This window comes from Nipponia nippon, unplaced genomic scaffold (genome assembly GCF_047370975.1).
Source record: "Nipponia nippon isolate SJK-2023a ecotype South Korea unplaced genomic scaffold, ASM4737097v1 scaffold_16, whole genome shotgun sequence".
Lineage (NCBI taxonomy): Eukaryota > Metazoa > Chordata > Aves > Pelecaniformes > Threskiornithidae > Nipponia > Nipponia nippon.
In genome coordinates, this window is record NW_028262332.1 from 5,693,767 (window position 1) to 5,717,608 (window position 23,842).

At 47.9% G+C, this 23,842-nt stretch overlaps 1 protein-coding gene across 4 annotated transcripts in view; it reads left to right on the forward strand.

Moving 5' to 3' along the window:
- The window catches only part of COL27A1 (collagen type XXVII alpha 1 chain), a 217,981-nt gene that overhangs the window by 106,531 nt on the left and 87,608 nt on the right, over positions 1-23,842 (forward strand). For 2 of the 4 annotated variants that reach the window (XM_009476232.2, XM_087753107.1), the window contains exons 14-18: positions 589-642; positions 1,877-1,921; positions 15,456-15,509; positions 19,975-20,019; positions 23,590-23,643. In XM_009476232.2, the coding sequence (XP_009474507.1) occupies positions 589-642; positions 1,877-1,921; positions 15,456-15,509; positions 19,975-20,019; positions 23,590-23,643 (252 nt within the window). The remainder of the gene's footprint in view (positions 1-588; positions 643-1,876; positions 1,922-15,455; positions 15,510-19,974; positions 20,020-23,589; positions 23,644-23,842) is intronic. The other 2 variants (XM_087753108.1, XM_087753109.1) reach the window with 1 other exon arrangement.

The following is a 23,842-nucleotide window of genomic DNA, read 5'->3' on the forward strand; positions in this document are numbered from 1 at the left end:
GGTAGTGCAACAGAGTTTGCAGGGAAAGGTTTTAGGCAGAACCATTACTGATTTGCTCCTCTCTCAGGAGCTGTTGGCAGCCTTGCATGCCAGGAGGTGGTGTTTGCGTGAGAAGGGGCTGCAGTGTGTGACCACCATGCGACATAAGGCAAGCAGAAAGGGCTTGGTACAACAGGTCATTTTTGCAACACAGTTGGGAATGAGTGCCAAAGGCAGGGAAAGAGAGAGCCCTCGTAGAGAGGAAAGGAGGTGTAGGCATGTGGATTACTTTTGCTATCACTCTTGCTAACCTTGAACCAAGCTCCGTTTCCCTCAGGTACACTCAGAGCCAGCCCAGGTAAGGTTGCTTCTTGCTGGCCTCTTCCTGCCTGGAGTCCTCATGATCCCTGGTGTGAGGGTATGTGCCCTTGGACTACATCGTGGAAGCCAGCACCATGCAGTCCATGGGCATATACACTTGCCTCAAGGTTTATTTCATCACGGCTGCCATTGACCAACGCTGGAGGATGCTCTGCTGTCCAGGAAAGACAGACTGACTGGTTGCTAATGGAGAAGTGTATTTGACTACTTGTTTCCTCTTTTCTTTAGGGATATATTGGTCTCCCAGGATTATTTGGGCTACCAGGGGCTGATGGAGAACGAGTGAGTATTTTGTGAAGAAAACCTTAGTGTGTTGCTTGAATACAGTTCTTCAGAGCCTCTTGTAACCTTCTCTATCCCTTGTTCCTGAGGAAAGAGGCGAGCATGCCTAATGTTTAACCATGCCTTCTTTAGCCTGTTTCTACCCTTGCATGAAGACCTGTGTCCCTGTATGGTGTCGACATTCAGCTCAGGAAAACCTAGGCTTCAGACAGGGTCATCAGACCTCACTGTTGAGTAGAGAGGAGTTTTTCTATATTTTCCTCCACTTAAAAACCTGCCTTCCTCCTCCCCCTTACTAGTTCATCTTAGTGGGATGGGGCAGGGAGGAGAATGTACGTGCAAATTCCCTGCTTCCACAGGAGTAACATCTCAGCCACAGTGTCCCAGCATTTTGGGTGTCCAACTGGAGGTGTCTGGAAAGAGCCTGGCTCCTGGAAGGGACGGTGCCTGGGGCTTTCTGACAATGGCTTTCCTTCCAGTTGCATTGAGTTGGGCAGTCAAGACTGGGGCCTGTGGATGGGCAGCTGTGGCTGCTGTTCCCATGTATCCTCTCTTCCCCCCATCCTTTCCATCATGCCTTCTCCAAACCCATGTGTTCAGAGCTTTGCAAGACCTCCCTTGCTTTTTTGCTCTTCTCCCCCACATCCCCCCACCTTCCTGATCTCTACCCATCCAAGGACCCCTCTTACCACTGCAAGAGCTCCTAAGGAAGGTCGTTGTAAGATGAAGACTGTTTTATTTCAGCTTTTTCTCCCTCAAATGCAAGCTCCAGAAACAAGAGAGGCCCTGGGAGCATGTGGGAGTGTGTGTGTGTGTGTGCCTGCCTGAGAGGGGAGTACCCTGCGCTAGAGTCACTGATTTAATGCTTGTATAACTAAATAAGAAACATAAACAGAAGTTATCCAGTGAGCGCCTTGGCAGTGGCCTTCATTCAGTTCCAGACCAGTAGCTTAATGACTGCTCCTGCTAAGCACAGCTTCAGCCTGTTGCCCTGGGTGGGGATGCTGCCTGCGCCTGTCCTCAGGGAGGGCCGTAGTTAGTGGGTGAAGGTTAATTGTCTTCTGCTCTCGCAGCTGACTGCAAGTAGCTGACATTTTGATTCCTGAACAATGCTGCAGTCATTAGCCTGTTTTGCATTCCCCTTTCTCTTCTAGTGTTGTTTTGTATTGTTGTTTGGCTGTTTGCATTCTCAACCAGACCTATTATTTTTTTTCTCTGTGTGTTTTCCTTGCAGGGGATCCCTGGAGTTCCTGGGAAGAGGGGCAAGATGGGTAGGCCGGTAAAGTTTTTCCTCGTCTATTATGCAGACCTTGTTGAATGAAACTGGAAGCAAAACATCTGGCTTTTGGCTGGGTCCCTTCATATCTTCTGAAGGGAATTAAATGGGGAGATCAAACAAACCTTTCCATGTCTCTCTTCTCAAGCAGGAAGAAAACTGAAGATACAAATATTGTTCTCTTCCTTTCTTCCATGCTCTGCCCACTTCACAGGCATTTTTGTTCTTTTTCGCACTGTCTCCATGCTCCCTTGGATCTTACACTTCCCAGATTCTCTTCTGCAACGTCTTCCCCTCTGTCCTCCCTCTGGCCAGCCTCTTCCCTGAATGCACTTTTTAATTCCCCACCATGATGGCAGCACCCCAGGTGTCTGTGCTCGCTCCATCACATCTAATGCTCTGTGCTCCCACCAGTCCCATCATGTTTGCCTCTTTTTGCTCTGATTCTCTCCAACCCTTGGAGAGGGTACCATCTTGGTTTGTATAATGCAAGCACACTTTTGTATTTTGGACCTTTTTGTCCTTGGTGGTGGTACAGAGCTAAAGTAGTAACAGAAGTGACATGAAGACATGTTTAAGGAGCAAGGAGACCAGGTAGATTTGAAAGCTTGGCCAGGAGGAAGACGTGTTTGCAGGTAGGGCTGAATACAAGGTGGAAACTGTGAGAGCTGCATGGAAGAAGGGGGTTTGTGCTGACTGTAGCAAAAACCAAAATAAAAGCAGGCGGGAAAAGTACTGAAATGAGTTGAGGAAACAGGGAAAGGACAGAAAGGAAAGCCTTTGCCACATCAGCCTTCTTCCAAGCAATTCTGCGTGCTTCCTTCAGCAAAATGTATAAAGTTTTTTGCTCCAGGAGTCAGTGGAGGCATGTCAAGCAGTCGGGCACGTTCGTGCTCTGGTGTGTTTCATTGCCTTTGCACCTTGTCCTTCATGTTAGCCTGAGTTTCTCTCAATCTCTTGACATTGTTGCACTCACAGGCTCCTTGTAAAACATCCACTCACCCACACACGGAAAAACCCAGTGCTTTCCCCTTGTCACCCTTGCATGCGAAAGCGTGCTTTCCAGGAGTCCCACGCCTACTGCTTGCTGGTGTTCTCACAGTAGAAGCCATGCAAACATCCCGACAGTGCCACATTCGTCCCGGCTGGCTGTTCTTCTCTCCCTGGGTTGGGGGGAGGTCGAGCAGATTTTTTTGGGGGGAAGTAGTGGAAATCTGTACCAGATATTACCATTTTGTAAGCTGCTGGTTGCACCAGAAACCTCTGTGATGAATAATTGCAGAGAGCCGGTCGATGTAACGATGACTCATTGACCAGAGTAAAACAAACAAAGCAACTGTCGTTAGGTACAGGGTTTCTGCTCTCTGCCTTCTTTCTGAGCATGCTGGAGGCTCAAAGCTTTCCAGCTGTTGTTTGGCTAGCGTTTGCAATCTTCCAGGCAAGAGTTTTTGTCTGGCGGTCACTGTTACAAACAAGGGGCTCCCCTGAGATCAGCGGGGAATCTCTCAACCGTGGAGGCATTTAGGCTGGGATCTAGAGAAGGGATTAAACGGCTGCACGTGAGCACCTTTGTTCTACTCGGCTCTTTCAGAGAGTTTTGGCTCCATCCTCGTTTCATGATATCAGGTTTAATAAGAGATCTTGAATGGACCGATGCTGACGATTTGTACTTCCGAGTGTGAACAAAAAGATTGTGACATCCAGAGTTATTCAGGAAGTCACTGGGAGAATGGAAAGTAGGAACCAGCTGACCTGGTTCCCTTCCCAACACTTATCTCCTGGCCTGTGCTGTCTCCCAGCTGGTTTGCAGTGTTAGTGAGCCTGCTGTGATTTTTCTGGTCTCTCGCATCCCCACGCCGCTACGTTTGCTGGCGCAGCTACTGTTCCTGTTCTATTTCAGTGTTGTCACTGCGATGGAGAGCTCTTGGAAGCCCTTATTAGCTACCATCCAAAGCTAGTAAATGTTCTGGAGAGTAGGGAAGGATTGGTATCAAATATATTTCTCTACCTAGTTTTGTTTAGGATGAGAGACGGCAACAGATTAAGTGCTCAGCAGAGGAGGAGCCGGGGGGCTGGGGGAGTTTGCATGTGACACCGTGGGCCTCCGAGAATGATGTAAGAGGGAATGATTAAAATAGAAGAACTGGACATGAGTCAGATCTTGAAACCCTTCCAGGGAAGTGAAGTTTTGCAGAGCTGTGAGGGACATGGTGAATCTGTCGTGGAAACAGCTGACTCCACCTCCCGCTCTGCTCTCCCCACAGCACATCAGCAACGTAGGAGGCGAGTGCATTTCTAGCGTATGGACCCTGGCGAACTCCTGAGCAAGGAGAGGGTTGGGGGTGGGCTAGGGGGAGAATCGTGGTTCAAGTACAATGCACTGGGGAGACTGAAATAACATGAGTCTGTACGTCTCCGGATTTGCTGCCTGTTTTGGAGGTAGGCTGGAGGCCTGGAGTTGAAGCAACTGGTTGCTTAAACTTTCAGTCTTGCCAATGCAGTGGCTGAAAAGAATGGCTTTTTATGGTGGTTTTGTGGATTTTTATGGTGTTCAGTTGAGCAGCTGGCAAATATATATATATATATATATATATATATAAAATAGAGGATAAAAAAGGCCCTATTGCTGTGAGGGCAGCAGGGCTGTGGTCTGCACCATGCTGGGGGAAGGAACGACAGAAGCTGTTGTTACCTTCTATCTTGGCGTGCATAGGCGATTTATCAGTCCTAATTCGTCTTTAGAAAGGAGATGTACTGTTACTGATGGAGGTAACCCAGAGGAAGAGGAGATACAGCTAGTCATCGTTCAAGGAGTGCGAAGCTGAAAGTGATGTGCTTGTCTTGTGCTGTGGGAGATGGGTAGCTGCGATCAGAAATGTCTGCACTGCAGATTATATTAAACTTCAAATAGAGTGTAATATTTTCAGTTCTCTAGCCCTATTAGAGAAAGAAACTTAAAGGGCAACTGTCAGGAAATGTATCCAAAGAGCTTTGAGCTCTTTTTTTTGTTCATCTTCGTTATTGATGGGTGCTCGTATCTCTTTTTTCATGTGGAGTATCAATACTGCACCAGCTGTGCTATCTTATGCCTGATTTTTCCTTACAATGTGTTTTATTAGTAGTTTTATTTTAAAAGGGATAGAAAGGAAGGAGCAAAGTTTAGTTCCAAGACATACTTAGTAATTCTTGGGTTTGTCTGAGATCTATTCACAATTTAGCCAAACACAGCTGAGGTTTCCTTATATTTTTCTGAGAACTTGTTGGTGCTGCTGGTCCTGTGCCTGGAGCTCAGTTGAACGCACAGAGCGTTGCCGTGTCAGGTACTGTGCAAACACCTTGTGAAAGAAAAACCCGGGCCCAAAGAGTCCATCAGATTGGATTACAGAACAGCACAGGATCAGGCCATCCCCAGGGCTGGAAGGTTTAGGTAACAGTAGCACGAGCAAGTCATTAATACCACAAGCTGGCATTTCGGCTCCCTGCCTGTCTGGCTGTGCTCATCGTTACTGTTCTTTCTTTTGTCCTCCTGTAGCTCATGTTTGTGAGTGATACGCAGCTGCGTCCCGCCAGCTGCTGGGTGGCATGATGGGGGTTCCTGCCCGCCTGCTAGCCTCAGGCCAGGGAGGCAAACGCCTCCTGACAGCACAGGCTCTGCCATCAGCGGCCTTAGGCAAGCGCCAACATGTTGCCGAAGCGCTGCTCTGAGGAGGTGGCTTGACAGGTGGAGTAGACTGTGTAAGTAGCAGGCACAGAGGGAGGGTTTGCACTCAGGATGAGTGGCCGGACAGGCTGACACCTCTGCCTGGGAGAATGGCTGGGGTCTGCCAAGGCAAGGCGGGGAGATGCTGCATTGCTTGGTGGCTGTACAGGAGGAAGAAGAAGATACGGGACTTGGTTTCTCCCCATGACACACCAGACAAGCTGTTTGGCTGTTCTTAGCTGTGTGCAAAACAGGGATAATGTACTCTGCTCTCCTTTGAGCTCAGCAGCTGAAACTTAGCGTGTAAATACCAAGGATTACTGCTCAGATGTCAAGGAAGAGCTGCTATAAAGTGGCATGTGGATTTTACGTATTAGGGATCAGTGCATAGTTGAGTCTAGAAGTCTCCCTTCCCTCTGCCTGTCAGCCACAATGTGGAGGTTGTGGGAGCCAGCAGTGATCTGGCAGCCACTCTAACGTAGCCTCAGTATTTGTTGTGAGCATCAATGCGGTGGCAAGCTGCCGAATCTGGCATCCATTTTCCATGAGCTGACCACAGTTGGGGTCCCCCTTGCCAGCTCTCAGCTTGTAATGTGGTGGCGCCTTCTTGCCAGGCTATTTTTCATGTCTACTGTCTTCTTCTATGTTGACTTATAAAGTTAATGTCTTAACTCCTGCCTCCAGTGAACACCAAGTCTCAATATATTCTTTTTTCTTCATCTGATAAGTTGTTAGAAGGGCACGTGATACCTCTGCACTCCCCACCAATATGGGTAGGCTGTTCCATCATATGAAAAGACATTGTCTTGTGGGAGACACTAGACAGCAAAAAAGCAGGGCTGCCTTTGGGTTAGGAAGGTTTCGTTTTACAGCTTCCCCCAACCTTTTGATATGTGGCTAAGATAAATTAGTGGTGAACGTAAGTGCATGGGGCTTTGCCAAGTTACACAGTCTCAGCTGTTGTCCGTGCAAACAATGGGGGGACATGTTTTGCCATGTGTCTGGAAAGGCTGGCATAACCACAAATTACTGAGAAAATAAATTTTGCTCCTCTCTGTAGGGACTAAGATGATAAACAACTCCTCTCTTCTTTCTCCAATCTTTTCTCTGCCTTGGATGCAGCTGAGGTCCTTCCTTGCATTTGGAGCGAACCAAGCAAGAGTCTCCTGCACTGCACAAGTTGAGATTTGGGAAACTGGTAACAGCATTTCAAACTACCTCTTCTTTAATGAATCATTGCCAAACTCCAGTTGACTTGAGTGGGCTCCCTGGGGGTGCAAAGAGGCAGCCCATACGGCTTTCTCATAAGAAACATGACAGAGGCATACACCCTAAGAGCTCTCACCTACAGCGCTGAGTATTGTGGCTCAGATGGGCTGCTAAGGGTCCAGCTGTGTCTCTTTTGTCACTGAGACCTTGTTACCTACCAAAAAAAAAGGAGGAAGAATAGGGCTGTACTTCTCTTTAAGCACTGAGAAACGTTTTAAAGAAATATTGTAATTAAAATTGAAAAATTTCTAAAGAAGTAGGGATAAACTGTGGTTTCCCACCTAGCTAGGTGGTAGTTCAGTGCGTTGGTCAACAAGCCACTTCCTAAGATTTGGAAGAAATGGGAATGATTTTTTAACTGATCCTAAATGATGTTATCCATATAGGAATGAGAGGAAACGGCCTCAAGCTGCGCCAGGGGAACTTTAGGTTGGATATTAGAAAAAACTGCTTCACCAAAAGGGTAGTCAAGCACTGGACCAGGCTGCCCAGGGCAGTGGTTGAGTCCCCATCCCTGGGGGTATTTAAAAGACGGGTAGACGTGGTGCTCGAGGACAGGGTTTAGTGGTGGACTTGGTAGTGATAGGTTAACGGTTGGACTCGATGATCCTAAGGGTCTTTTCCAACCTTCATGATTCTATGATTCTATATATATCCTCAGAAAATAAATATTTGCTCTTCCACGTTGCTTCAGTGCTCAGGCCTAATTCACCTGAGCATTTGGTGAACTCATCCTCCAACCCATAAAGCATTCCTTCCCAGCTGGTGTCCCAGTTCAGGTTCAGCTGCAGGCCCTGTGCATACAGAGATGTGCTTTCAGATGTGGCCAGCTAAAGTGAGTGGAGAAATGTGCAGGCTGAGGACCTATTTGTGCAGGTAAATCCACAAGATGAGCTGCAGGAAGGAGCACAAATGGCCTGTAGGAGCTGAAGGACAGGACTTGGGTAGATCTCTCTGTCTTGTGCCAATACCCCAGCATAGCACTAAAAAGTTTGGTGCCTTCTTCAGGAACTGATTGATTTTGAAAAAAATAATATGCTTTTAATCATTCTGTTTGCATGAAAAGTCAAGTGGAGGCCTGAAAATGAAAATGAAATGAAATGAAAATTCATAATCAACAAAACTCCTCTGTTACTGAGAGAGTTTTAGTTCATTGGAGTTTTAGTTAATTGGATTTTTCCTGTTAGCTATCTAAGTCAATTCTTTGCTATAATTTTTCTTTATTAACCTGAATTTTTAAAATAGATTTGTTGTGAGCAATCAGTGACTTTTTTAATGCTTAAGTTGGGCACTGAAACTGGGCAGCTGGTCTCTTCTCCCCTCTGGGCCTGGTTCACCACTATGAAATGCAGGCGCAAGCCCAGGGCAAATGTCACCATCCCTTTTTGGCCTGAGTTGTGTTTGACATGTCTGCGGTTTCCCAAATCTCTGTGGTGAGGTGCTTGCATGGTTACTTATCACTCTGATATCAGCACGTGTTCCTGTGTTCATGATTACATCATCTGAATAGCCTGGCCAGGTGGACAGTATTAGCATGTATTTAATTTTTTAAAGAATAGGCCAAACAAAGTACTGAAAACACAGGGAAAAGGGTTTGAAAGGTGCCGAGGCCCATAACTTCTACTGAAAGAAAAGAAACAAACCCAAAGATGGTTTGTGTCCAAGAATGTCCCTAAGTGACTTGTCCATCGTCATTCAAAAAGCTCATGAAGAATTGAACCAAGGTCTCCTAAGCACAAGAGCATCTTTCTTCCTTCAGGGAAACATTCATTCATAAATCAGATTAAAGCCCAAAAATCATTTTCATTAGAAATTATAAGGAAAAAAACAATGCATCTATCACTTTTGACTCTGAAAACATTTCGATCACTAAAGCTGCTTGGCTTTCTTAAATAGGAGGCTGCTTGGTTTGGAAATCTTGGCCATAAATAATTAGGAACGGTGGCAAATTCAGTGCTCTTCAGCATTAGGTAATTGGGGCTGTGTAATCTGCAGATGGAGCAAAGCAGATGGGCAAGAGGGTGGAGGGGGGCGGTCAGTTACCTTCAGTGATGTTTGGCTGAAAGGGCTTCAGGAGACTTTTGCTCATGTTCAGGTGGAACGAGCTGCCCTGGAGGGCTGTGCGCCCACAGCTGGAGGGATAGTTATGTTTAACAATGCCACGACAGCTTTATCCAAAGAGGGTGTGACACGGAGCTGTGAAGTCTCCAAGGGAGAGAGAGCAAACCTCCCTTTCGGGTGACAACGGAGCAGAGCTGCAGCAGGACCGTCAGTCCCGTACCCAGCGCAGGATGGCATCGCCCTTCTTTGCAGGGATGAAAGCTGTCACAGTCCCAGGTCTAGACTGAGCAGAAGGCAAGTGCTCCTGCATAGCTGAGTGAATTAAAGCTAGTGAGCAGGCACGCCGGGAGCACAGGGTTTGCCAGGCTCCCTTTAGGGTGACTCTCGCCGCTCTGGGAGCCAGCGCTGGGTTGGAGCCAGCCTGCCTGCCTTCGCGCCCACCTGTGGAGGGGCTCACGTCTGCTCTCTCCACCAAGAATGCTGTCAGAGGTGTAAGCTGCCAACATAAGCTACGCTTGTTTATTTTATTCTCCTTCTTTTTTTCCAGTGAATGCCTTCTCTCACCCTCAGCCCTGCTTCCCCACCACCACCTTTTTTTTTTTTTGTTTAAATTGTTTGACTTGCAAGCTCCATCCCTGGGGAGACTCCTGGGCAGTGATTCACCTGGCCAGAGCCAACTGGCAAATAGAGTCTTTCGCAGACAAGACAGGAGGGCTGGTTGGTTTGAGCAGCTTCACCTTCAGCCAACAGGAAAATAAAAGCCTATTTTTGGAGAAGGATTCTGTTGGCGTGAAGACCTGCCAGGATTCCTCAGAGCAGCAGCTGCCAGACTGCCTCCCTTACTCTATCAGGGAAAGTGTTTTAAACTGAATCAGATGTTGTATACATACAGCACACCTGAAAAGGCCTTGGGGAAGCAAAGGACACGGTGCATCTCACCCGTCTCTGCTTCCCTGAGGACAGGTGCTTCCAGGGACAAAAGGCAAGAAGTGGTGGTAGCTGCTCAGACCAGGAGCAGCCCTTTGGCTGACAACAGCAAGAAAGGGCAGGCTGCTCTGTTTGTTTTAAGCAGAGGAAGAAAGGGAGGGGAGGTGGAGGGGGATGTAATCCCCTGAGGCAGGAGGAGCTGGTTCCAGTGTCCTGTCTAGGTCTGGTCGTTCTCAGCAGGAGTCTCCTGGCGTATGAAAGGATGCCCTTTGCAGGCAGTGTGGAGGAAAAGGAGTTAAGGTGCTATTGAAGGATGTCAAAGATAGAGATTTAGTTACTGGTTTGGCTTCAGACTTCTCAGTGTTACCTGGGATAAATCAGTTTGCATCTCTCTCTGTCTCAGTTCCCTCTCTGACAGTGGTTCCTCAGCTTCACCAAGTGCAGCGAGGACAAACTGTGCAACCGCTGTAAAGCTCTGCTTGGGGTGGGGACAGGAGAGCACAGAAGCACATGGATCTTGCTTAGTGCAAAGCATCTGCTCGTATGCTTTTTCTCCAACTCCTCTTCAAGCCTCATCTTGCTTCTTTCATTGAACTTTTCCTTCAGACAATGTGAAATCCATTCAGCTGGACTTTTTTCCCCACCTCCTCGTTGTATTTCCTAGCTGTGAGATAGAGCCAAAAGTTTTGTCATACCTGACTTCACCACTGTGGAGGAGCACCCCACTGGCTCTCAGCCAACCTGTTAGTCGAGCATTTTCATCCTGGCTCTGCTGCCATTTGCCATCCCTTCCTGATCCTGGTCCTTCTCTAATGTCCCCTCCCTCCCACAGAGTGGGCAGGATGCATGGGTCGATATTTTTCACTAGTGTGTTTTTCCTTGCCATCCCAATTCTTAAGCATAATTTCCAGGGACCAGTCTTCCTGGAAAAACAGCTGCACCCTGAAAAACGGTGGATTTTCTGTACCAAAAAAACCTCTGCACTCACTTTGGGGAGGTCAGGAGACTCTGAATGTGCTGGGCTCTTTAATCTCTTTCACAAGTCTCCTGTAATGGGCTGCCAGTTGCGACCTGCCTGTCCGCCAGCACCATAAAACGAGCTTCCTGCCCCATGCGTTCTCCCTCAGTTTGGGCTCCTCAGGCTGCTGGAGCAGTGCACGGGAGAGGAGAGGCTTACAGGAATGAAACAAATGGGATGACAAAGTCCGCTTGTAATTTCTAGGCTGCTTGTTTCGGTTGAATAGTGCTAGTTTTGTTCCCGGGGAACATCTCTGTCCTTTGGGCTCAGGCAGGAGGGGAGAGGCATTGAAAAAATAGCTTTTACAGACATGTGAGATCCAATAAATTAGGACACTGTGGTCACTGGAACTGTTATTGTGGTTTAAACTGCTACTGCTTACCCCATGGAAAGAAACTGCTTTCTTTTTCATTAGGGGCTTAGAAGATTGATTGTTTCCTGCTGTGCACAGGACTGTGTTGGGATAGCTTTCACAACCTGGTTTGGGTCTTTGGAGACTGTGTGGATGCTGAAATATCCTCCTTCGTGCCACAGCCACCAGCCTTGGTCTTATTTAATGTGTAAAAGACTGCTAATACTTGTGTTGTCAAGCTCAAATATTGGGCTAGGATGTCTGGGGTTAGTTGAATTGAAGCTGCTCTTTGCATTTGTCTCCTTCTCTAGGTTTGTTTTACAGCTCGGGCCAAAAAGTACCAGGGGACCACTCATCACCCCAGAGATCTGTGAGCCTAGGCAGGGAGGGGGTGCTCATGCCAGCAGAGCAGATGGCGTGTTAAGGAAGATCAGGTGTTGGCAAGGACGGGGCTTCGCTGCTGAGTGTTGTCTTGGGCCTGGCTGTTGTAGCAATGATGCCAGCCCATGCTGTTCTGGGCTTTCTTCTCTGTTTTCTGCCACTTTGACCCTTTTTCATCCCATCTTCAGGATGGGCAGAAACCCCAACTCTGCGGGGTGAGACACAACGTGCTGTGAACGGGTTTTATTGTCGAATCTCTTACGTACTGGGTAGCTTGGCCAAGTGACCTCAGGTACTCAGCTCTCTGCCTTCAAAACAGGAATAATCTGCTTTTTTAAATACTTGGAGATCTATTGTTGGAAAGCCTGTGTAAAAGTTATATTTTTTTTAACTCTATTACCAAGTGCCTCAAATCTCCTGTGTCTTTATCTTTAAGCAGTGAAGTTAGTACGAGAAACTGAGGCATAAAAAGAGATTAGTGGGAAACATATGAATTTAAATAGCTCTTTATCTGGACACTTTTATTCTGGCAGGGGAGTTCATTGTTTATATCACGTTGGAAGAAATTTAAACCAAATTTAGAAAATGCTCTTAGTCTGGAGCAAGCATTCCTCTAGATGATATTATGCTGCTGTAGTTATAGTGATTTAATTGTACTATTCAAAGTAGTAGAACCTTCCCACATTGGCAAGACCTCAGCAGCCCCAGGGCCAGGCTGCTCAGTGGCCTCCATGGGTCACCCTGTGCCCAGCTCTGCCCTCTGAGAAAGGGAAGATAATCTGGGGGAGTGCTGAAGGCTGTGACTGAAATCTGCAGCAGCGTAAATACAGTATCAGTCTATGCACACTCATATTTTCCTTGGCAAGTTGTATGATAGTAAACAGCAAAATATTCCAAGGCAGTCTTTTCTTTTTTTTGTCTTGACTGAGCAATGAGTTTTCCCTACACATCTCTGTTCTGATCTTATTGATTCAGTATGTAGCAGAGTTATTTTTCCGCTTTTTTCATTAAAGAAAATTGTAGCCCCCCTGCCTTCTTGTTATATTTGACGTCTTTGTCTCTAGATGGCAGAAGGCTGTTTCCAGCGGTTGCTTACCACAGCTTCTTGGCATGTGCACAGGCTTGAGGGATGTAGTGCCCAGCTGGAAAAAGACAGACAACTTTCCCATTCGCAGTGATGCCCATAAAGTAGAAGTATTGAATCCCAGCAAGCAATAGCTTGTGTGCATTCAGGAGTGCGTACTAAATACTGCGGGGAATTGGTACAGAAGTAGTGAAATGCTGGGTCTGAAGTCAGTGGCAAAATTTTGGTTGTCTTAAACAGGTCTCCCATCTCTCACCTTAGTTTTGACCAACTATCTTTTTACCTAGTTGTGTTGACCAGGAGTTGTGAACCCTCGAAGGTGAAGGGAGGTCTTGGATGACATCTTTAACTGCAGAGCTTTCCAGTATAGTTTTCCTGTTCCGTCCACTGTGATCATTTCAGTTTTCAGTGTTGCCGATAGGTTTCCAGATAGCTCGTTGCTGTTGGCTGTCGCATTTTGCTTCCCTCAGGTTTGCTTTTCCAAGGTAACCAGTTTTTGTGGTATACAGGGGAGCAGGCAGAAAGGAGCATTGCTCTGGCTCAGCAAGGACCATCCCCTCCCTGTCTGCCCCATCCCTGTCTCTTAAGCTCTTAGCTAGCCCAGAATGCAGTTGTGTTGTCCTTTGTAACTCACAGCCCGGCGGAGCCAGAGAAGGGTGTAAGGCAGTTCTACTGTGACTCCTAGTCTGAGTCAAAAGTAACGCACCCACTAGCAGTTGCAGCGTGTTGGTGTGTCTCTGGAGCGAGTCTTGTGGTGTAGCCTCATCTAAGCAATACTGCTTACTCTCCAAGACTGCTGCACCATAAACAGAAGAGGGAGCAGGGGTGATTGGAGCTTTGTTTTGCAAGTTCCCACCCCGAACTGAAGCACACAGGTAGATGCTCTGGCTAGGGAGCCTTTTATATGCAAATATATTCCTTAGTTTTCCATCCTGATGCCCACAGTTAGAATAGTGTGGAGCATAAAGCAGGGGTTTAGCCCTGGCTGAATGAACTAAGCCTGGGGTTAGGCTCTGAGTATGCTCTGTCCATGGGGAGCTCCTCTAGCAGACGACGATTTCCCTTTTGGCTCAGAGTCGAAGGAGGTGGATGCGGTGTCATATTTTACCTCACTCCATCTTAAGGGGCACGCAAGAAAAAGAAGTGGAGCATTCTCCTACCTTGGTGTCACAACCTCCCAAAGCACCCTCCGCTGCAGCTGAAGTTCAGAGTAGCCCCGAAGCTGCTGATGTTTGAGCTGATCCCTGATAGCCCTTGGCAGCTTGCTCCCTGCCAGTCCTTTGCTGAATGAAGTTCAAGCTCAGGGGAAAATTGAGTCCAACCCATCTTAAACTCAGCTGCTTCCTCCTTGAAAATGCAGGTGTAGTGACTAAGAGGGTTTACTAACCAGAGGTTACATACCCCTGTGCTGAGCTCTTTCTGGGGGAGACAGAGCACGACAGGACAGGGGAGAGCAAGCTGCTGTATGATTTGTTTGTAACAGGGAATTGGGGGGCTTGGGGGAGCACAGGGTCTGTCCAAGAGTGCGGGAGAGAACGTGTTGCACCACCATGTTCTGGCTCTGGCTCAGTACCTCCACTCCCTTTTCTATAATTGTTTGAAGTCTTCCAAATTTGTATCCGATATAATGAGATGAAGAAGTCTTTTGTGGTGACTTTTTCATGTAGTAAACATGGTCTTTCACAGCTCTGGGGTGTGGACCGTAATGAGCTTGGAACAGTTTGTTCCTCTGGCAAGCTGAAAGGTCGTGAATGCATTGGAGTGAATTCACTAGGCATCTTTGATCAGCTCCATTAAGCATCTGCATGGGCTCCAACAGGCATTACGCTGTTCAGCTGTCCTCTGAGAAGGGGGTACTGTTAAAATGACTGTGTTAGTAGACACGATGAAATAATTCAGATTGACAATCCATTTTTGAGGATAGGCATTGCAGTGAAGTTTATGAATTGTTCCAGAACATACAGGATTTGGGATTGACTTTTAAGGAAGCATCCTATCAGTAGGATATTTCATCCTGAAAGAGGATAGAAAGCACTGTATCTTTAAATACAGAGTTTGATCTACCAAATGTGGGATTATCATTTCATGTGTAAACTACACGACATAATCTTCAGGGCTGTATATCCCTTGTTGGACTTACTGGAGTACCTGGGTTGAACCAAAAGGAGGACAGAAGCACTGATTTCCACCCCTTCTCTCTGCTATGCACACTTCACATTGTCTTTCAACATGGTGCTGCAAAAGCCTTGCCTGCCATACGAAGCACGCCCAGGCCTGATAATTGGTGCTAAGAAAAGGCACGGCCAATTGAGGGCTGGACATAGCCTGCAAGACAAGGTGTGAAGGCGTCAGGTCCAGCAGCCTCAGCAATGGGTGCTTTTCATAGCACGGCCAAGGAAAAAGCCTTCCTGTCTCCTCGCTGATTCTTCCTCTCAAGGCTCCTGTTAGTTAATGTGCAGCTTATGGCAGAGCCTTGTAAACGGTACTTCTGGTTACCCTTCATTGGCCCCAGGAGAGAGCAGTGAATCAGAGCTCTTGGCCTCGTGTCACTTCTCACTGAGCGGATGTGCTGGTGGAGCAGGAATGGTCTGGACGAGGACAAGCAGGCTGGCTGGCCCACGCTTCCTTGCGACCTGCTGTCTACCAAAGTGCTGCACTGAGTGCAGGGGGAGCCGTTTTTAAGCTGACTGTCTTTACACAAGGGTGCGTCAATAACTAATACTCGTGTTTCCCTCCTCTCCTCAGGGTTTTCCCGGTGATTTTGGGGAAAGAGGACCTCCAGGCATCGATGGGAACCCAGTAAGTTGATAGCTTTTTCCCTTCCTTCTTTCTATTGCAGTACTGCATCATGCTAGTTAGAGCTGAAAGAAGCTTTTCAGTTTGGTGGCAGCTGCTAGCATTTTGTTGTTGTCCCTCCTGAAAAACAAGCATACGCCCCTGCCCTGCTCAAGCACGTTGCGAGTTCCTGTGTTCAACTCAACATCCTGTAACTGCCAGGTCATCATGTTGCCATTTGCTTTCTGTCTCCGTCTGTCGCCTTTCTTGCGCCTTGGTCTTGATAGATGCTTTCTCATCCTGAGGACATGACTAGAAGAAAAATTAAGAGAGAAAAGGCAGGGATGTTGCTCCTGATGAGCAGGCAGTGGTTGGAGCGTGTCGTCCATGCCACAGGGCCTGATGCAAAGCCTGTGACAACCACGGGAATCACCTTGTTGACTAGTGTGCTCTGGATGAAGCTTTGTATCAACATAGGAGAGAGACATGGGCCCGCAGACAGAGGGATGCGTCATCATAAGGCACCACAGATGGCTACTTGAGTGCACAGGAACCCTCAGAGGAGCAGACCATGTACTCAATTGTGTAGAGGTCTGAGGTACATAAAGAGGCACGTTCCTCTCCTTTTCACCACATTTCATTTTCTGATGCAGGTTAGCAAGCTGGTACCACTTGGTTTGCATCTCCCTAGCCTGTAGAAGTAAGCTTCTAAAGTACTCCAAGCTCAGTACCTTTCCTCATCTGAAGTGAATGTTAATACCGGTGCAAGAAGTGCCAGATTCCCCGCACCAGTGTCTGGGAGCACTGAGGGACAGACACCATAGCCCAGGCTTCTGCTGCCCTGCCCCATGCCTCAGCCAGCCCCGGCACTGCAGTGGGAGAAGTCCGGAGGCTCCTGAGTTCTTGGCCTCTCTCTGGTCTTCATCTGACCCCTGCTGGCTTTCGAAGAATGGGATGTGTCTCCTGGGAACTGGGTCAGGGTGGCTCCAGAGACCATTTAAGCATCTGGATGCTGATAAGGTTTATTTTGCTCTGCTCTTGTAGCACTTAATACCAAACAGTTGGGTATGTGCTGTGTTTTCCTCTGCTCACAAAACATGCCCTTGTGGATTACAAAAGATCTCAGATGTATTAATTATTCTAAATTATTTTCTGAATGACTTTGTCAGTTCTCCCTCAATTAGCATGTGAGCAGTACTGATTCATCTTTGAAATTCCTGCTTAGTTATTCACACATAATCACAGTGCTGCTCTTGGTGTTCGATGGAATGATTTGTGTGAAATAACCCACTACGCATGTGTGTCTTCAAGTTCCCATTTCTCATATATGCCGCATAAAAGTTATTTTCACAAGTGACTCTAACTAGCAAGCCAAGCTCAGCTACACTCCAGCCTTTGTGGGAATTCAGCACAAGAGTCACAAATGCAGTGAACTGGAAGGATTAGATTCCCAAGGAATACTTCTGCAGGACTTTTCTCATCCTTCAGTCAGCTTAAGCCATGGGTCAGGGTGGAATCAGTAGTCCCAAAGTAGAAGACTTTCTAGATTGTATTTCCAGCCAGCCCACCAGGAAGAGCAGGAATCCTGGAGGTCAGAAAGGCTTTTTTTTCCAAATAACTTGTTTTGTTTTCTTTTAAATTTGCAAGTTGTCTAAGCCCCATTCAGAAGATGTGCTCAGTGTTAGCTGAATGCCAGTTCCCAGAGCATCAGAGAGCAGCAAATGTCCCTTCCGTTAATTCATCGAGAAGGATTGCTCTTCTTTCATCTTATCAACGGCTTTTAAATATTAATGTGCCTTGGAGATTGTAGAATGAAAACAGACTGTTTCGGCTGACTTAAAGGGAGGTTCACAGGGTCACAAGTGGAGTCACAGATGCAGAAAAATGCCAGAAAGTCTGTTTGTGGAACACACAAATATGCCGAATTTGCTAGGTGGAGTATGCAGCTAAACTGTAGGCAGGCGGGCAGGCTGCCACGGGTCCTGAGCTGCCCCATCCTCTGTTTGAGCCACTGAGCCCTTACGCTGCTGCCGCCTCTGCCATTGCACGGGGATGGCTGAAGCCGACAGTCTCTGATCTTCTTTCCATCCCCTGCAGACAGAGCAAAGACTCTTCCAACCGCAGGGGTGTTTTTCCCTCCTACCGACTTGCGGAGAACTGTTGAGCCATCACATTCCAGATCCCCGTTCCCGGAGCACTTTAGCCACTCCAATTAGTCTCTTAATCACAGGAATTAGACATGGGAAAGGACTGTTGATTCATCTCCTTGTCTCTTGTCCCAGTGCCCAGTTCATGCACTGAAAAAAGGAGAATAGAGCCCAATTTCCCTCGCAGGTCAGGGGCCAGCCTGTCATTACTGATAGCCAGGAAAGAGCACCTGTAAATCCACCATTTCCCGGGCCAGGGAATGGCTCAGATTAACAACTAGTGCTGTCCACCTCTCCCAGGGGAATCTACCCCCTCCTCTTCCAAGAGGAAATCCTCTTCTGTTAGACGTGAGGCCCTGTGTTTCCACATTTTCTTTTTTTCTTGAGGATTACCCACGTGACATAACTCAGAAATCTAGGCAGTCCCTCCTGCAGCTGGTGGGACCAAAAGCTGACGGTCCACCCAGTCTTCACCCTCAGAGCCTTCACAGCTTACTGGGAAACCCAGGCCACCGTGCAGCTCCTGTGTTAAGCATTCCTGGGGATATTCCCTCTTCTTGCTGAGCCTAGTAATGCCAGGCCTTGACTAAAAGCTTGAAGCCGACCTTATTACAGTAGCTCTGAGGACGCAGAAATCCCACCCGTGAGGAACAATTGCTCCACAGATGTCCAAATTATGCAGGAAAGGAACCGGCCATAAAAAAGCAATTTTAGGCTGGTTGAGATTATGAAACGCTTTTTGTGTGTGCTTGCCCAATAGTCCTTTACTCCACTTCCCATAAAATAAACACACGTAACCCTGTACCCAAGGAGGCTGAGCACATTTAGTCACATTGCTTCCCCTTCTCTTTCGTTCTTTCACCAGGCAAATCTTTCCATAAAAGGGGAGCTTTATTGCACTGAAGGGGACTCCACCAGATGTGCACCATAAACTGAGCTGGTCTGTCAAAGAAAGTAGCCAGCGTGATCCAGAGCAGGGGTAGGGTTGTCTGAGCCAACGGGAAGTTTAGTATTTCCAATGCACTTGTTTTGAGAGGCCCTGTTGGAGACAGAGGTGCATAAGAGCAGGTCCTGGCCCTGACAAGCAACCCACTGTCAATGCGGCAAGGGAGTGGGTGATCCACTGAGGGAGACGCGGGGACAGGCTGAGCATCACATAGGGATTGCTAAAGTCCTTGGGTACCTGGATAGGTGATTTGTGTGGGTCTGACACAGCTTCTCTCCTGCGCTTTACCTGGAAATGCCATCAGGCACCTGCCGGCACTCCGGGCACCTGCATGTTTTTGGAAAGCTGGCACGGAGGGAGTTTGTGGTGAAGCTGAGAATTCAAACCAGCCCCACAAACCCAGATAGCAGTCTGTCCCTTGAAGTGATGCACTGTGAGGTGCTCATGAAAAGCCTCTAAGAGGAGCTGGTGCTTTCTAGAATGCCCTGCTTGGGAGCAGTAAGAGATGGCAAATGGGCACAGAGCCCAAGATGAAATCTCTGCAGTCCATCTCCTGCTCTCTGCGGTGTGATTAAAAGTGACTCGTCCTCCAAGCAAGTGCTGGGTTCCCTGCAGAGAGCTCCCTGCTCCAGGGACAGAGGTGCTGAGCCAGCTCCCTGCAGATAAGCTGCAGTCCAAAGGTTAGGGGCTTTTTCTGAAAATGAAAGAAACAGCTAGTTGATGGTCTGGGTGGGAGCCCAGATGGATGAGGCAGGGTGCAGAGGATGCTGCTGGTTCCCCACCTTAAACCAGCTCTTAGATACAGGAGGAGCAGCCTTGAGCACCCTGTGTGCCAAACACGCTCCCTGAGCCCATCAGCCAGCACCAGCAGCTGGCATACCCTCTCTGCAAATTATCCAGTTTAATTTTCATCCAAGTCCTCCTTTTCTTATGAGTTTTCTTCTTCCTTAACCACTCCCCAAAACCTCACCTTTCCCAACACAGACCAGCAGCTTTCCTCTCCTTCCCACCTTGGCTTTGGTGCCCCTGTGCCCCCTCCCTACCCCGGTCCCTCTCCCTGCCCATGCCTTCATCTCACCTGGGGCAGGCTCCCACCCACTCCCCTGCCCGCACAGTGAAATGCTTCTTTTATCCAGCCTGCTGCTGGGAGGGGAAGTCAGCCCTGCAAATAACGGCCGAACAACAAGCAGCCCTGTGTCTGGAGAGGCTGCGCTCGCAAGCGCACTCGCTAAGATGGAGGCTCTCAGTCGGTTTGGCTGGGGAAGGGGCTGTGGGGGGGACGGAAGGGGGAGGGGACGGTCTTTTCCCTTCCTTCAAGTTCTTGAAACACTGAGCTCCCTTTCAGCCTCTGTTTGTCTACAAAGTGTCCGTAAACCATGTTTGTCTTTCCTTTTAGGGAGAACTGGGAGCCCCAGGTCCTCCTGGAGTCCTTGGACTCATTGTAAGTACAAAAACAAATGGAGATCTGGCTTCCTGGGGCTTTAACCCTTTCAGCCTGCATAACTACGCACAGATTTTCTTCCTGTGGCAGGGCAGTGAACAGGACGACGGTTTGTCTGGGGAGAGAGGAGGGCAAACCCTTTCTAAGGAAAAGGGAGCAGATTAAAGGTTTGCTGTTAGTGCCCTTATTCCTAGATAGCTTACCCTTTTGATAACATTTACCAGAGTATTTCTTCAAAGATGCAATATTTATTCCACACGAGGATCCATCGTCTTTTAAAAAGCAAGCCCCTATAAGCAGTAACCTAAGGACGCACAGTTCTTGCTCACTGGAGAGACTGTGGGCAGGAGCTGTCTGTCCTCTGGGTATACAGGAATTTTACAAGCACTCTCACCATCCCATCACTAATCCAGGTACTTATGCACACAGCCAAATTCCACCCTTCATTACGCTCTTCCCCAGCAGGAGATAAATGACTGTAAGGATGGGTGGCAACTCATCCTCTGGCAGCTGCGCTGGGGGTTAGTGAATGCCCAGCTGAACATATTAGGGTTTATTTTTAGGTCTCAGTACTTGTTTCGAGTTATTTCCTTCCACGCACAAACAGTGTTAGGGTCTGTTAGTACTACAGCATTCTTTCAAAATGATTCCTCCTCAGCTGATAATCCATGAAAACTTCACTTGCAATGAATGGTTAAAAACCTCCCCCTTTTGCCTTTTCATAGCTTAAATTATAGGCATGTGTATGTCAGCCGAGAGCAAGGCCTCGATTGCCCTAGATATTGCCCAAATGTAGAGCACCAAACCCAGAAATCTTAGACTCCATGGGGGAAAAGCAGAGAACATGGTAGAACAAGTGTACCCGTCTTGCAGATGGGGGATTGGGGCAAAGGTGGATTAAGGCTTCGCTAAGTTTTTTGTGGAGCCAGGAATTAGGTCTGTGTTTCCCCTTGGTGGTGGAGATGAAAGTAGCTACTTTAGCCATAGCAGCAGAAATGATGTGCTCTTGGCAAAGCTGTAAGAGGAAGATTGCTGTTTAAAAGAATACGATTGAAGGTATAGTCTAAATTGGATCATGTTTCTCCTAGCTTTTGGAAAGATTTATCTTAACCTGGTTGCTATTATCTCACAGATATTTGTTTGTTGGAAGGTGAAAGGTCAGACACAGTAAATGTGACTAAGATCTTTTCAGAGATGATGGAGTCAGGCGGCTGCCTGTCCTCCCCTCCTAGGTGCCCCCACCGGTGCCATGCTGATACGTGCTTGGGATAGATCGCAGGGGCTAGGAAGGACAGGTTTTGCCTGGAGATGATCTGCAATGAGGACAGGCAGTGTGTGGTTTCTAACCTCCCTTTGTGATCATGATGGTTTTGTCCCACGTTGGCTGCAGCAACCCAAATGGCACCAAATTCTACGTGAGGTACAACTAAATTGTTTTTTCTCCTAACTGGCCCCAAGGTCTGGCATTGCATGTCCTAGACCAGGATTTAGCTCCATCACTGGGTATCCGGAGTCTGTCACCTTCTGTCTTGATCCATTGTTATGTTTCCATTGTTATGTTGGTTTCTACTGACACCTAAGTTCTAAGGTTTTTGCTGGAAAAGGGCAAAACCAGCAGTTGTCCTTCTGCTGCTAAGCCTGGTCTGTCTTAAATTTTAAATTTCTTCTCTCTTCCCATCCAGACAAAGAATCATTATTCCTGTTGTGAGCTTCTTACTAGCCTTACTTCTAAGGCAGAAAGTCAGTCCTTTGCAATGCTGGTTTTTCAGGAGTCACTTGCTGCAGCGGTAGCCATCAGCTGCTGTCTTTCCCAGTTAATCTGTTGGTACCGCTCTGACTAGATAAAAATTTCAAACTGAGGTTAAGGCCAAACTGAGTCAGATCTTGTGTCCCGGGGTAATATGCAACTCCTGAATTCAGGATGCTGAAGCACCTCTGGTGGCATTGATTTAAGAATGACCTCCTCTGTCCTCCTGGGGAGAAGGGGGCACATCCATCCTGCCTTCTCCTCTCTGCAGGACAGCACCAGCCTCATTCCCGGGGCTCTGCAGCATGGGGCTCACGCTGCAGGGTATGGAGAAGGCGGCTGGGTGGTTGCTCCAGGCTGGCCCCGGTCAGTCGCTTCCTTCCTTCCCAGCTACAGCCACCCCCGGGGGACCGGCCGGGTTCCCGGCTGCCTCCCCGTGCCCTGCAGGTGTTTGGGTTCGCTGTTTAAGAGAGGCTGAAGAGCAGAATTAGATGTAACTAAAGCCTCTTGCTCTCCTAATTAACTGTGCGGGCAAAGCTTTAAGTAAACGCGTTTCTACAAGAAGCCTTTATGCTGGGAGGTATGAAAAGACATCTGTTCAGGCGGCTGCAGCCCAGTGCTCCCAGTGTGGCTGCGGGCCCATGACTGCTGACCAGAGAAGCGCTCCTTCAGCAGAGCCTTCCCTGTTTATTTACACATTGCAGGCCAGGCTGGTGCACCGTATCACTGACTCCCTTCACGGGCAGAAAGCAGTCAAAGCCTGTTTAAACGTCAGCCACTGAAGGCTTTCTTTTATACACGCACACGCAGGTACACACAGCAACCGTGAACGCCAGTGTCCTCCTGTGCTGCAGTTTCTCGTCCAAGTCCCAGTGCATGATGCCGTGCTGACTTCTTGCGCAGCAGAATAGCCACGCTGATGAGATGCCCCCGTCCTTACCTCCTGTTTCTCCTCTTTCCTCCCCATATCACTTTTAGATATCAGAGCTCAGTAGCAACCCAGATTTCTTGACTATTGCCTTTTTTGCTGCTTGGGTCTGTGTCCCTTGTAACACGCCCTCAGACTCCCTCCAGAGAACTCGGGAATACTGTGGAAGATTCTTTCTGAGAACATGAGTTACTTCATGAAGAATAAGTACACTCCAGGATTGTCTTAAACCAGCTCAATATTTTAATTTTTCAAATAGTGGAAGATGGAAATTAATCCTTTCAAAAGTTAAGAACAACATACAAAAAAAAAATTTCTCAGATCCTACCACAGTTGCAGACTTCAAGGTGGTTTCTTAATCAATTTTCCATTATTTTGCCATTAATTTGCTAGCCTATTTTTAAGTGGACCCAGGAACCTGGCTCCTGTTTTTGGATTCTGACCGCACTCCCTGACACCCATAGCTTCTGTGGTGCGGGAGCAGGATGCTCACGGGTTCCCTTGGCATCCAGCACACTCTGCCCCATCGCCGTGGCCGTGCACAGGGCAGCAGCACGACGGGGCCGGGTGGGCTGATCGTGGGGGACAGCTCGCATCTCCAGTGTCAAGCTGCTTTGGGGTCTCTTCTTTGTGGCAAGAGCAGGATGCGAATAGGAGCTGCTTTTCCCTCACGTGCCTGCGAGGCAAACACCCTGTGCTGCTTTTACTTAGAGGCTATCTACACATTAAAAGTCTCTTGACTTGTGCCAGAATGCTGCTTCTGCTGAAGTCAGTGGTGCAGTTCCTATAAATTGGGGGATACTGAGGGACCAGATAGGAGAGGAATTTCACACCACATACAGCTATCTGTTCATTTTGCACCTATTAACTTTAGTAATTTTCTTTCCCTTACTAGGGTGACATGGGCCCTGTTGGACCGATAGGCTATCCAGGACCAAAAGGCTTAAAGGTGAGAGAATAACTGAGCTGTGTGAGCTTTTGTTCCTCCATGGCAGGGCTGAAGATTATTCTGTTCTTCTGGGTGATGGTGGTGGTCCTGAGAGAAAGGATGGGTAGTACTAATGCTTGGCCATGGACCCGGGCACAGGACTGTTGAACGCAACATCCCACTGGCGTCTGCAGTAGGTGTAAGCCAGTGGAGAATCCCA